Source organism: Oncorhynchus masou, chromosome 24 (genome assembly GCF_036934945.1).
Source record: "Oncorhynchus masou masou isolate Uvic2021 chromosome 24, UVic_Omas_1.1, whole genome shotgun sequence".
NCBI lineage: Eukaryota > Metazoa > Chordata > Actinopteri > Salmoniformes > Salmonidae > Oncorhynchus > Oncorhynchus masou.
Window position 1 is genome coordinate 101,003,465 of NC_088235.1, and position 12,689 is coordinate 101,016,153.

Below are 12,689 nucleotides of genomic sequence, written 5' to 3' on the forward strand. Positions count from 1 at the left end.
CCCTGAACGGGCAGTTAACCCACTGTTCCTAGGCTGTCATTGAAAATAAGAATTTGTTCTTAACTGACTTGCCTAGTTAAATAAAGGTAAATAAAAAAATCATAATAATAAGCATCAAAAGTAAATGTAATTACTTAAGTATCAAAATTACAAATAATTTGAAATTCCTTAAGCAAACCAGATGCAGCCATATTATTGTTTTTTTAATTTACAGAAAGCCAGGGGCACACACCAACACACATCATTTACAAACGAAGCATGTGTGTTTATTTAGTACGCCAAGTCAGGGGCGTTAGGGATAACCGGGGATGTTGCCTTGATAAACGTGTGAGTTGGACCCTTTTCGAGGCTTACTAAATTTTAACCCTCTTATTAAAAAAACCCAGAAGAAGCTAAATCAATGGTGACAGAGGGACTTATCTTTAAAAGGTAGAGTCCTAATAACCGAGGCTGAAGGTATCTCTAGACTAACATATGGCACTCTATCTTTATATCTTGACAGTAAAATAAGCAAGGAGATAGACCAGATGCTTTTCAACTTTCTGTGGAGAAACCGTACCCATTACATTAGGAATACTGTTGTAATGAACACTTAGGAGAATGGTGGACTGAATTTTCTGGACTTTACTACTTTAAATAATACTTTTAAGATCAATTGGATAAAACAATTCCTAAGAAGACCCACTTTTATCTTGAATTACAGTATATTCCTCATCATGTCTTCTCTACTTTTGGTGGCCTTCATGTTGTTTTGCAATTATAATATTGACAATGTTTCAGTGAAACTTTCTGCTTTTCATTGGCAAGTTTTCTTGTCATGGTCCTTAATTTATAAACACAATTTTTCTCCACACAGATATTATATATAGGAATAATCGGGATATATCGTATAAAAATATTTCTTTGTTTTTATAATATTGGTTCCGAAATAATAGCCTATTGGTGAGCCAACTGGTAAATGCAGAGGGTCTTTTACTCAGTTATAAGGAATTCTTATCACTTTACAAGGTCCCTGTAACACCTAAAGATTTTGCAATTGTTTTAAATGCCATTCCCTCAGGTGTTGCTCTATTATTCAGGAACATGTCAAGACCTGACCCTCAGAGCCTACCTTCTATTGACCCTGTTGACTCATCAGTAGGAAAGATTTGTTTCTCTTTTGGTCCATTCAACAACAGAGCGGTACGAACCTTGTTTCAGCAGGATGTTGTATCTATACCTTGTCATGCCTTATTGGAATGGATTTATTGATAATATCTGTTGGAAAAAAGTTTAGATGTTGCCACACACATACTTACTTGTTAACAAAATGAAGGAAATTTCCTTTAAAATTATTCATAAATATTATCCTGCCAAACACTATATGAAGAAGTTTAAGGAAAACATCAACTCAAATTGCTCCTTTTGTAATGACCACCCAGAAACAGTGTTGCATCTTTTTTGGCATTGTATTCATGTAAGAAAACTGTAGATCAGTAGATTTATAATTGAACACATTTATGAAGATCTATTGTGAAGAGATGTACTGCTTGGATTCTTTACCTATGATAGGCTGAAACATTTCTATGTAATTTCTATGTTTTTTTGTTTATATATTTTTTTACCCCCTTTTCTTCCCAATTTCGTGGTATCCAATTGTTAGTAGTTACTATCTTGTCTCATTGCTACAACTCCCGTACGGGCTCGGGAGAGACGAAGGTCGAAAGCCATGCGTCCTCCGAAACATAACCCAACCAAGCAGCACTGCTTCTTAACACAGCTCGCATCCAACCCGGAAGCCAGCCGCACCAATGTGTCGGAGGAAACACTGTGCACCTGGCGACCTTGGTTAGCCTGCACTGCGCCCGGCCCGCCACAGGAGTCGCTAGTGCGCGATGAGACAAGGATATTCCTTGATATTCCTCATATTCACAAATGTAAATTTACAAACGAAAAAAAAAAAATAATTCTTACCCTACAAAAATAAATGTAACTGTATTTTAAGAAAATGAAATACTCTACTAACAAAAAAACATATGTATGTTCCTTAAGGTCTTTGTGTAATGTGATATTCTACCCCCTAGCTCAATTGTCCATTGTGTATAATCTATATATACTTGCATTCCCTCATGTACTCACAGTATTGATTTGTTGTTAATAAAAAATAAATTAAAAAAAGAGTTGGACCCTTTTCCTGTCCTGCTAAGCATTCAAAACGTACTGGGTACTTTTGGGTGTCAGGGAAAATGTATGGAGTAAAAAGTAAATTATTTAGGAATGTAGTGAAGTAAAAGTAAAAGTTGTCAAAAATATAAATAGCAAAGCAAAGTACAGATACCCCCACAAACGACATAGTACTTGATAGTATTTTTACTTAAGTAATTTACGCCACTGCTACATTTACTGTTCACTATCCCATTATTTTTATTTCTACTTTGCACATTCTTCCACTGCAAATCTACCATTCCAGTGTTTTACTTGCTAAATTGTATTTACTTCGCCACCATGGCCTTTTTTTGCCTTTACCTCCCTTATCTCACCTCATTTGCTCACATCGTATATAGACTTATTTTTCGACTGTATTATTCAATAATGTATGTTTGTTTTACTCCATGTGTAACTCTGTGTTGTTGTATGTGTCGAACTGCTTTGCTTTATCTTGGCCAGGTCGCAATTGTAAATGAGAACTTGTTCTCGACTTACCTACCTGGTTAAATAAAGGTGAAATAAATAAAATTCTGAACCCAGAAAACTTCAATTTCTCATAATTCGGACTACAACAGACTACTCTCGCGCAGTTGTCGACACTGATGACGCACAAAGTACGGGACAGGGCAAGCGCCAGTGGAAATTGGAAAAAAGAAACAAGATGGCAACTGTTTCAGAGCACGGGCTAAAAAGAGTAGTTTGGCAAAGTAAGTGAAACTGATTATGGCAACGTTTAGCTACTGAAAGTATCGGGCTTATTTCGAAACAATAGCTACTTAAATTATGTTATTCACTTGAACTTTTGCAAGGTTGTGTTGTTCTTCTCTGTCAATGGAATGTCAACTAGCCATAACTTCTGATACGGAAGTTTGCAAACTAGCCATGTGTCCGTGGCCAAAGAGTTCCGAAATGAACTTTAGTGTGTTCAATTTTGGGTGTTTATCTACTTGGTGATTACAACTGCGATTGTTAGTTATACCATATAACTTGTTTGCACATGAATAGCAATGGGGAACCCCATCCAATTTGGTTCGTTAGCCAGCCATGTTAGCCAGATAGCTAACCTGCTAACTACCTAGCGATACCTAGCTAGTTAGTAGCCGCAGCTGTTCTGGGCAGACGGCTAGGTCATTGTATACACATCATTATTGGTCAGTGCATTGTCAACAAATATGAAAATAAAATGTCTGTGTGGGTTGGCTTTAGATATGAGACATAAGATATGTAATTGTTTTGCCGGTTAGATCATTGTGGGAGGGGGCAGCTTTCAGACAGTCTATAATAATGTAGCCAAGGGGCTGTCAACTATACAGTATTTGCGAACTGCCATTCTTCTTTCAACTAGGAATAAAGGAAACGATCATTGAGGATTGCAAGAAGTCAGAAATATGGAAGGTATGAGGACTGGATCTGTTTATTGCAGACATTGACTGCATTCCATCACGTTACATAAAGCCCATGTAATGGGTTAAGTGCTGTATTCCCGACAGCATACTATCCAGTCATTGTTTTGATACAATACATTCTCAAGCAGAAGTGTATGCTGTGCTGATGACGTACATCTCTCTTGTCTCATGTGCCACGTACAACACTGACTGAATCAGAAGGTGTCTTCATTATCAAGGTCATAACATCTTTTCTTTCTCAGATATTGATATTGGACCACTTCACCACCAAGCTTCTGTCGTCATGCTGCAAAATGTCCGACTTGATGCAGGAGGGAATTACCAGTATGTCGCACTAATTGAAATTATAATTTCCATAGATGTCTAATGCTTGGCCTTGTCTTCCGTCATTAGGGATTGTAACTATGATTTCAAACCATAAATATTACTTTGGTTGTAATTGGAGAACTACATTGCCTGTGGTGGAAGTTTTCACACATCAAAGTGACACTTCTGTTTCATGGAGTGGGGGTATAGAAACTATTAGATCCCTGTAAGGCTGTGTTTCGTTTATGTGTAAGATGAATATAAGAATGTGTCCCCACCACAGCATAAGAATAACTAACATATCGTTAGTGTAGAACTGCTTATGTACAAATAGCCCAAGGCAACTTTGAATATGTTTTAAAGGCCCAGTTCAGTCAAAAATGTAATAATAAAAAAAGTATTTCCACACTTATTTTTTAATAATACTGTAAAATTGTGAAAATTATATTAATGCCCTTTTAATGTAAGAGAAATTGCCCTTGGCTGAGAAGCTATTTTTGTGTCCTTTTGACCATTTTAATTGAAAACAATCACAGTGAGGTACTTCATTGTTACCCAGAAATTATTTCATATTGAGATTAAAACAGGACCTTTAAAACAGTTAAAAGTGGTATTATTGATATCTGCACCATGACCTGAAATTAAACTGAGTTTTCTCTTAGTTGTGGAGGACCTCTACAAAAGCAGAGAGCCTGTACTAGAAATGAAGGCTATCTACTTCATGACCCCGACAGCAAAGGTTTGACATTAGATATCTGTACACCATACCCCACTTCAATATTGAAATGTCTACATTGATCATCATTACAAACAACACAATACAACTGTTATTCATGTGTACTAGGTTTGACAGTGCTGTGAATGTGTATTTGTAATTAAATATTTCCATACTGTGCTTAGAGTGTGGATGCCTTCATTGGTGACTTCAAGTTGAAACCCAAGTACAAAGCAGCATACGTTTATTTCACTGACTGTAAGTATATACTGTAGAAAGGAGAATTTAGTTTTGATGCAAATCATTAGAAAAAGGTAGACCAATTTCATGAGTTGATTGTAAATTCTGGCACTCTTTTTTTTTTCCTCTCCAGATTGTTCGGATGAGTTGTTCAACAAAATGAAACTGTACTGTGGAAAGTATATACGTGTCTGTAAGGAATTAAACATTTCCTTCTTGCCCCAGGAGTCACAGGTAAGTGGTTGTTCTTCTCAGGCTTTCTATTTTTTTTTTTTTTTTTACCTTTATTTTAAAAGGCAAGTCAGTTAAGAACAAATTCTTATTTTCAGTGACGGCCTAGGAACAGTGGGTTAACTGCCTGTTCAGGGGCAGAACGACAGATTTGTACCTTGTCAGCTCGGGGATTCGAACTTGCAACCTTTTGGTGACTAGTCCAACGCTCTAACCTCTAGGCTGCCCTGCCGCCCCAGGGTAGCCTAGTAATTATCTGGTTTTATTCCTGACACTGACTCTTACAAAATCACTTTTACCATGTTGGTTAGATTATTCATGGTTGTTGGTCTGTGAGTGTCTGCTGGTGCTGGACGTCAGTAGGGGAAGAAAGGGATCACAAAACCCTGCAAGGGCATTACTTGAAAACCTTTATGATGTAATACGCTGAGGCAATCTGTCAACGCTATGGTTCTCTAACGGAAAATCTGACTTATGTAACACTTGTAGGTTTCATTATATTCAAAATTCCTGTTTTATTGGGCGTGACAGTTAGATGTTTATCAGTTAAGAATGGAGGACTATGGGAAGATTTAGTCAGTTATTGTGTGTTATTGGCACATAGTATTTGAGAGTGAAACTGAACACAATGAACTCAAAAAACCTTGGCCTTCATAAATGGCACACACACAATGACATTTCTGGATGCTCCTCTCATCCATGTGTAACATCATAATAATCCTATTATTAAGTTAATCTGAGTAGAAACAAATCACCACAATACAACGTTAATTTACAAAGAATCGGTGCTACTCAAAATGTTGGTCCAAATTGAGAATGTTCTTGTTGGAATATCTGATCAGAATATGTAGATAAGGCTGCATTACATATGATTGGTGTATAGCAATCCTTTATGTTTCAGGTGTTCACTTGTGATAACCCAGGAGCCTTCCGCAGTATCTACAGCCCTCACTGTAGTCAGGACAAAGTGAAGACATTGGAGACTTTGGCAGCCCAGATCGTCACTCTCTGTGCCACGCTGGACGAGAACCCAGGGGTCAGATACAAGAAGTTAGTCAGGGAGAGGAGATAAGAGCTTCTGCTTTCTCAGTTTACACCACTTCTGACACAACTCGTTCTCCTCAGCCCCCAAGCACATTCTGAGTTTTTGATTCTTTATGGGAATATGTATTACAAAGACCGAAAGGAATTGCATTATATAACTGTCGGATATAATATTTTTACTATAAATGTCTAAAGTGTTCTGTAGCCACACCTTAATTGTTTACTCATAGGAAAGAGTCAGTCACTGACTTCCACAACATTTGAATGAATAATCATCATACACTTTGTCCCCCACAATTAAATCGGGGAGGTGACTGTGGACCTGCCGCCGTACGTTTGTTTGCATGTTAGTCACACACGACATTTGTAACAGAAAAACAAATTGTTACCGTCTATGATGGTCATAATGTATATAACTCATGCATAACCATGTATTTTGTCAGGGAGACCGTGTTGGAGAACACCACTCTGGATAACGCCAAACAGCTAGCAGCACTGGTGGATTACAAACTGACTAAGCACTACGATATGGATGACAATAGCAAGAAAAAGGTGAGGCGGACACCTTGCCTGTTGTCAGCAGGGAGTTGACACAATAAATAAGGACTTAACCGAGAGCGTTACAAAATATATGAAAATTGCTAGAGATGACGGACACCAGCCAATAGCCTACATTAAGACTAATGGTATTGCCCTAGACGTTGTGTTTAGTTGGAAGGTTAGCATGGTCATTTGTGTTAGTTTGTGAGGCTAGTGAGGCCAGACACATACTATAATAGTACGACACTACAAAATAATTGATACCTCTTTCTGAGTGTGTTGTGTTTTCCCCTCAGGGAAAGACCCAGGCCCAGCTGTTAATCGTAGAGAGGGGCTTTGACCCTGTGACCCCCATCCTACATGAGCTGACCTATCAGGCCATGGCCTACGACCTTGTCCCAATCAAGAACGACACCTACAAGTGAGAACCCAGCTCAGTCCCAGTACAGTTTTTTTTTTATATTCAGATCCCCAGTAGATGATGTCTTGGTGACCAATAGTCCTGTATGGCTCAGGTAGCGCATGGCACTTGCACTGCCAGAGTTGTGGGTTGGACTCCCGGGGCTCCCCATATATAAAATGGATGCACGCATGACTGTAAATCGCTTTGGATTAAAGCGTCTGTTGAATGGAATATATATATATATATTTTCTTGCTGTAGTTCACTCTCCCTTAGCGACCATTAGTCTTGCTGTAGTTCACTCTCCCTTAGCGACCGTGGTCTACTCTCCCTTGAACCCCTGCCTTGTGTTCTGTTTTCTTGTTCTCACTTGTTCTGGAATGTCTGAATGGGTCAAAAGAAATATGACAGACTTTCTGTATTAATTTAGAGGATAGCTGCACAGTAGCTGCGCCTAAGACATTTATACAGTAGACACAAAGTAATGTCTCTTTTGGCTGGCTATGTACTTTTCTATGTGCAGTATACTGTAAACATAGACATACATATAATCCACCGCCATGATGATGTAAGACAAACGTTGTTCGTTCACTTGTTTCTCTGTCCAGATATAAGTCTAAAGATGGTTCTGAGAAGGAGGCCCTGCTGAATGAGGATGACCAGCTGTGGGCCAGACTCAGACACATGCACATTGCTGAGGTGTCAGAGTAAGTATCCATTTTTGTTTGACATTTTTAAACCTCTGAAATAGTTATACTGAAGATAATTTGTTAACTATGTGCTTTATATTCTAGACAAATACCTAAACTGGTGAAAGAAATTTCTGCCAACAAAAAACAGCCAGATGGAAAGGTAGGTGGCCATTTTAGGTTCTCCCTCCACCTCTGTTCTACATGAAACTAGAAAGATTTTCTGTATCTGGGTTTGTCCTCTCCCTCCATTGAGTTCCCATCATTATTTTCTTCTCATCAATATTATAAATATTTTCTAGATCACAATAAGCGGTTTATCCCAGCTTATGAAGAAGATGCCCCACTTCCGCAAGCAGGTTGCTCAGGTACGTAGCGCTAGGTGATCTGGTCCGCTATGGTTGGCTCATTCTGATTGGTCTGATGGGATTGGGTGTGATGCCTTTGAGGCCCAGTGTCATGTAGTGCTTTCTTCGATAGGTCTTTATGGAAACAATATTGTGGAAACGGATCATTCCCCAATTAGGTGGCTGGGTTTATATGGAAATTAAAGCTGTTCACTTATACTGCAATGTGATTTTTAGAATAAAAAACATCAGCCATGTTTCAATGTCAACCACAGAAAACGGTCCATCTGAATTTGACTGAAGACTGTATGAACCACTTCCAGAAGAACGTGGAGAAACTCTGCAAAGCTGAGCAGGTATGTTTTATGCTATCTCATATGTATGGCCAAAATGCTACTGTTGTACTGTACATGTCCCTTATGTATGACCTTGTGCTTTCTGAGTGATGTTATGTCTTCGCTGTTCTATAGGACCTGGCAGTAGGGTCTGATGTGGAGGGTGTGAAGGTGAAGGACCCCATGAGGACACTGCTCCCTGTCCTGCTGCACCCCCATGGTACCTATGACAAGATCAGAGCTGTTCTCCTCTACATCTTCAGTCTCAATGGTGGGTCTGCTGCTCTGACTCACCCTCCGGCTTCACAGTCTGTCTTTATATTTACATGTGATCATTTAGTCATTTTTATATGGCATCTATTATATTGAAATTGTAATGAGTCTACGGTTTGAAAATGGAAAGTCATTAAATCCTTATTTGCCCCTTAACTAAGGTACTGTTGGAGCTTCAGCTATAGGAATATTCTTTCAATAGAATCTCTTTTAATTTGAACTTTAGTCAAATACTCTTTTTAAAAACATTTTCTTTTTGGTTCTGAACAGGAACAACAGAGGAAAACCTGAACAAACTCATCCAGCACGTTAAGATCGAGGAGGATCGAGAGTTCATTCTGAACTGGCGAGAACTGGGAGTCCCCATCATATCTTCGGTAAGTGAGACTTCTAGGGCATACTGTACATAGTCTGCAAGATCTTAGCTGGCTCATAGCCCAGGTGGATTCTATAGTACTATCAGTGTGCATTGTATAGTAGTGTGGCACTTCACTAGTTTTATGTGGTTGTGTACTTTCTTTCAATTCTCCTTTTATATCTTCTTACCTTTAAATAGGGCTTTTAGTTATTGTTATGTTCCTATTTCTCACTCTCTCTCTCTCCCCCTCCACCCAGCCGAGCTTCTTCCCAATGCGTAGGTCATCTCGAAGGGACCGCACTCAGGAGGAGACATACAGCCTGTCCCGATGGACACCTGTCATCAAAGACGTGATGGAGGTCAGTGTTAATGATAACAATGATAAACCGTTTCCTTATCTCACAGAACAGAACTGTGTCACTTAGCTTTTCTCAGGGACAGGGGTAGGGAGGGAGTCATATGGGGAGGGAGTCACAGGAAGGGATGGGAACCAGGGCTCATATTCACAAAGTTGGAGTGCTGATCTAGGTTTAGTTTTGCCTTTTAGATGTAGATTACATGGACAGGGTGGACCAGACCCTAGATCAGCTGTTCTACTCTGAGATATGTTGTGGTGTTCTGGGTAACAGAAATTCCCTGAATGTTAAGGATGGGTGAGTCAATGCAGTCTGTTTTGGATGTAGGGAACAGAGGGGGATAAAGGTTTTTGGGTGACCTTAGGGTTACAGGAGGGTGGTGGGATTAGGAAGGAAATGGGATGGGTGAGGGAAGGCCTATGATATGTCAATCGTCACCCAGTACACAGTCCCTTTCTGAGTCACTGTGCTATTTAACTCTGTCAATGGTGTCTGTGTAACAGTGGATCGAGGCTCTACAAGCGCGACCCATAACAATACAACTGATTCAGGATCAATTCTCCTAATGGCTGATACCAGCCTAAGTATAACTATTATGAACTAAAGCTAAGCAACACAACCAGCCTTGGACCTGGGGCGGCAGGGTAGCCTAGTCGTTCTGCCCCTGAACAGGCAGTCAACCCACTGTTCCCAGGCCATCATTGAAAATAAGAATTTGTTCTTAACTGACTTGTCTGGTAAAATAAAAAAATAAAGTGACCAAACGTCCTGGGCCCATTGTCCAGTAACTGCCTCCCCACCATCATGATGACTGAATGAGTTATAGTGTAAGAATACTTTTTGTGTGGTGTTCCAGGATGCTGTGGAGAACAAGCTGGAGACCAGGGAATGGCCACACCAGTCAGAGTGCCCAGCAGCCTGGAATGGCTCTGGGGCTGTCAGGTAAGAGTCAACATTCTTTGTCACACAACTGCAGTTGGTAGTATTTGCTTTTGGTAAAGGGTGGTAACAAAAAAGTGCCCATGATTGACATTCATAGACTAATTGCAACCCAAAGGATGGATTGGGTTTGAGGAAATGGGTTATGGCTGTTACAGAAGGAGCGTTGGCACTCACACCGAACTCCATTCAGAGGCTTCTCCCATCCCTGGGGTGTGTTATGACTGGATGTCACAATGACTGGTCCAAATCGTTACTGCGTGTCAGTTACACAAGCTGATCTCTTTATCGTCTCGGTCTAGGATATGGTTCTGTTATAAATTACAACACTTACATATACAGATCTGATTAACTAATGGAAAAAATATGATAACGTAACTATTATTAATGATGGCTCACACTGACACACACCATCCATCCTTCCTTCTCTCCTCTCCCAGTGCCCGTCAGAAACACAAGGCCAGTACACAGGATGAGCGGAGGAGTGGCTCCAGGCTCATCATCTTTGTCATCGGAGGGATTAGCTACTCAGAGATGCGCAGTGCCTACCAGGTCACACAGTCCGTCAAGTCCTGTGAGGTCATCATAGGTGTGTAACAACAACAGCAGCAACTCTACGTGCTGTGCTGCAGGGCAGCGTTGGTGAATCTCAATCTCTTGTTAGTTGCATCTTCTCTCATCGCCTCCAATGTGATCTTCTCCATTGCAAGAAGAGCGAACACAAAGAATTGAAGACTTTTGTAGATTCAACCAACCATTCTCATTGTCCTTAACTACAGCCTAGTAACTGGACGACTGCTTTACACCCCCTGCTGTAAATAAATGGTAGTACAAAAACAGGAGGTAATGAATGAAAAAATAAATGCTGTACAGTATGGTTCAGTCTTGAGCAGGGGTACATCTTTCACTGGGGACGGGGGCCACATTTTGAAATTGCATTTGTCTCACCCAGTTTTATAATTGGAATGTGATACAAAATGGGGCAACTGGGTAGACTGTTTTGGAGTGTTTATCCGATTGGATAAAAAAAAATATATATATATTTTTTTTTTTCTAAAACCAAAGTTGCACCCCTGGTCTTGAGTGTCAGGCAAAGTAACACTACAGAATGTTCTTCATCTGTGTGTCTTTTTATTTTGTTATTTAAAAACGTCATTTTTTTTACTTCTCCAGGATCGTCCCACATTGTGACCCCCATGGAGCTCCTCGACGATATTCAGGCCCTGAGTAAACCAACCACCACCAAGGAGACCTTTACTATAGTGAAGGAGTGACCCACCCCGTACCCCTTCCCCAAACATAACACCCTCCCCCAATCCTGGGCACAGAGCACTCAACTTCATCAATGGAAGACTGAAGGGAATTCATATTCTAGAGTTTAGTCAATAGCTATGTGTATTATTAATACTTAACTTTGGAACCTGGTGCATATTTGTAACATAACCGTTGTGCCCTACACTAAAGTGCATTTATTACCTTTTTATCAAATCTGTGTGTGTGTGCGTCTCTAATGGCACCATTTATTCCATAAAAAGTGCACTACTTTTGATTAGGGCCCATAGGGCTCTGGTCAAATGTAGTGCACTGCTGGGGAATAGGGTTCCATTTGAGATGCACCCTGTTTTTTCTCACTTTAAAACACTCAATGTTCCATGTTGGAAAGCTTCTGAGAAATGCTTAGAGATGTAATTTGGATAAAAAGATATGGAGCTAAGATAATGTACATATGATGTAAGCACTGTCTGTCTGCTGCTAGCTAAATCCTCTCTCCCCTCCATTACTGTTTATTTTGTCATAGATTATTTACATTTTCTTGTATTGAACTGCTGATGAATAAATGGCCGACATGGTTCAATGGTGTCTGATTATTATTTGGAGTGATACTCACTTTGCACATACACCCCCCCACTTATTCAAAATACAATGTGCACCTCTTTGGGTCCCCGGGAACAGGATTGAGAACCACTGCTCTAGAGTCATCTACTGAAACACTCATATATATATATATATATATATTTTTTTTAAACATGTATGATTCATCACCAATAGCATCAATAATAGAAAGTTATCTAGGGTGATACTGGCGATTGGGAGGTTTTGAGGAGACGTATGAAGCATCTGTATAATGAAGACAAAGAAACAGATCAGAATGCTTAATCAGAACAACAGTAATGTGATCCTCTGCAGCACATGTACTCAAAGCCAATCCTCTCCAGTGGGCTGCTACAGAAAGGAAGCAGAGGTTCTATAGAGAAGGCAGTAAGCGCAGCAGGGTTTTCTGTCTGAGGGACATGGGTATTGAGTGAACAAAGGGTTCTCATA

The 12,689-nt window shown here is 39.9% G+C and overlaps 1 protein-coding gene across 1 annotated transcript; it reads left to right on the forward strand.

The window, feature by feature from the left end:
- The first annotated feature begins 2,804 nt into the window (after positions 1-2,804).
- stxbp3 (syntaxin binding protein 3) lies at positions 2,805-12,222 on the forward strand. Its single transcript, XM_064935893.1, has 19 exons — positions 2,805-2,894; positions 3,533-3,582; positions 3,836-3,917; positions 4,562-4,638; positions 4,800-4,872; positions 4,988-5,088; positions 5,987-6,135; positions 6,573-6,681; positions 6,966-7,090; positions 7,679-7,777; positions 7,865-7,922; positions 8,062-8,127; positions 8,382-8,462; positions 8,577-8,712; positions 8,985-9,091; positions 9,330-9,431; positions 10,285-10,370; positions 10,808-10,956; positions 11,541-12,222. The coding sequence occupies exons 1-19, from the start codon at positions 2,849-2,851 to the stop codon at positions 11,639-11,641; spliced, it is 1,797 nt and encodes a 598-aa protein (XP_064791965.1). The 5' UTR covers positions 2,805-2,848; the 3' UTR covers positions 11,642-12,222.
- The last annotated feature ends 467 nt before the right edge of the window (positions 12,223-12,689 follow it).

What these genes read in the sequence shown, in the direction of transcription:
- stxbp3 (XM_064935893.1), top strand. Translation starts at nt 2,849, where the DNA reads ATGGCAACTGTTTCAGAGCACGGGCTAAAAAGAGTAGTTTGGCAAA. An exon ending in TCTTGCCCCAGGAGTCACAG is followed by an intron (nt 5,089 to 5,986) that starts GTAAGTGGTTGT and finishes TTTATGTTTCAG; the next exon opens with GTGTTCACTTGTGATAACCC. An exon ending in CACATTGCTGAGGTGTCAGA is followed by an intron (nt 7,778 to 7,864) that starts GTAAGTATCCAT and finishes TTTATATTCTAG; the next exon opens with ACAAATACCTAAACTGGTGA.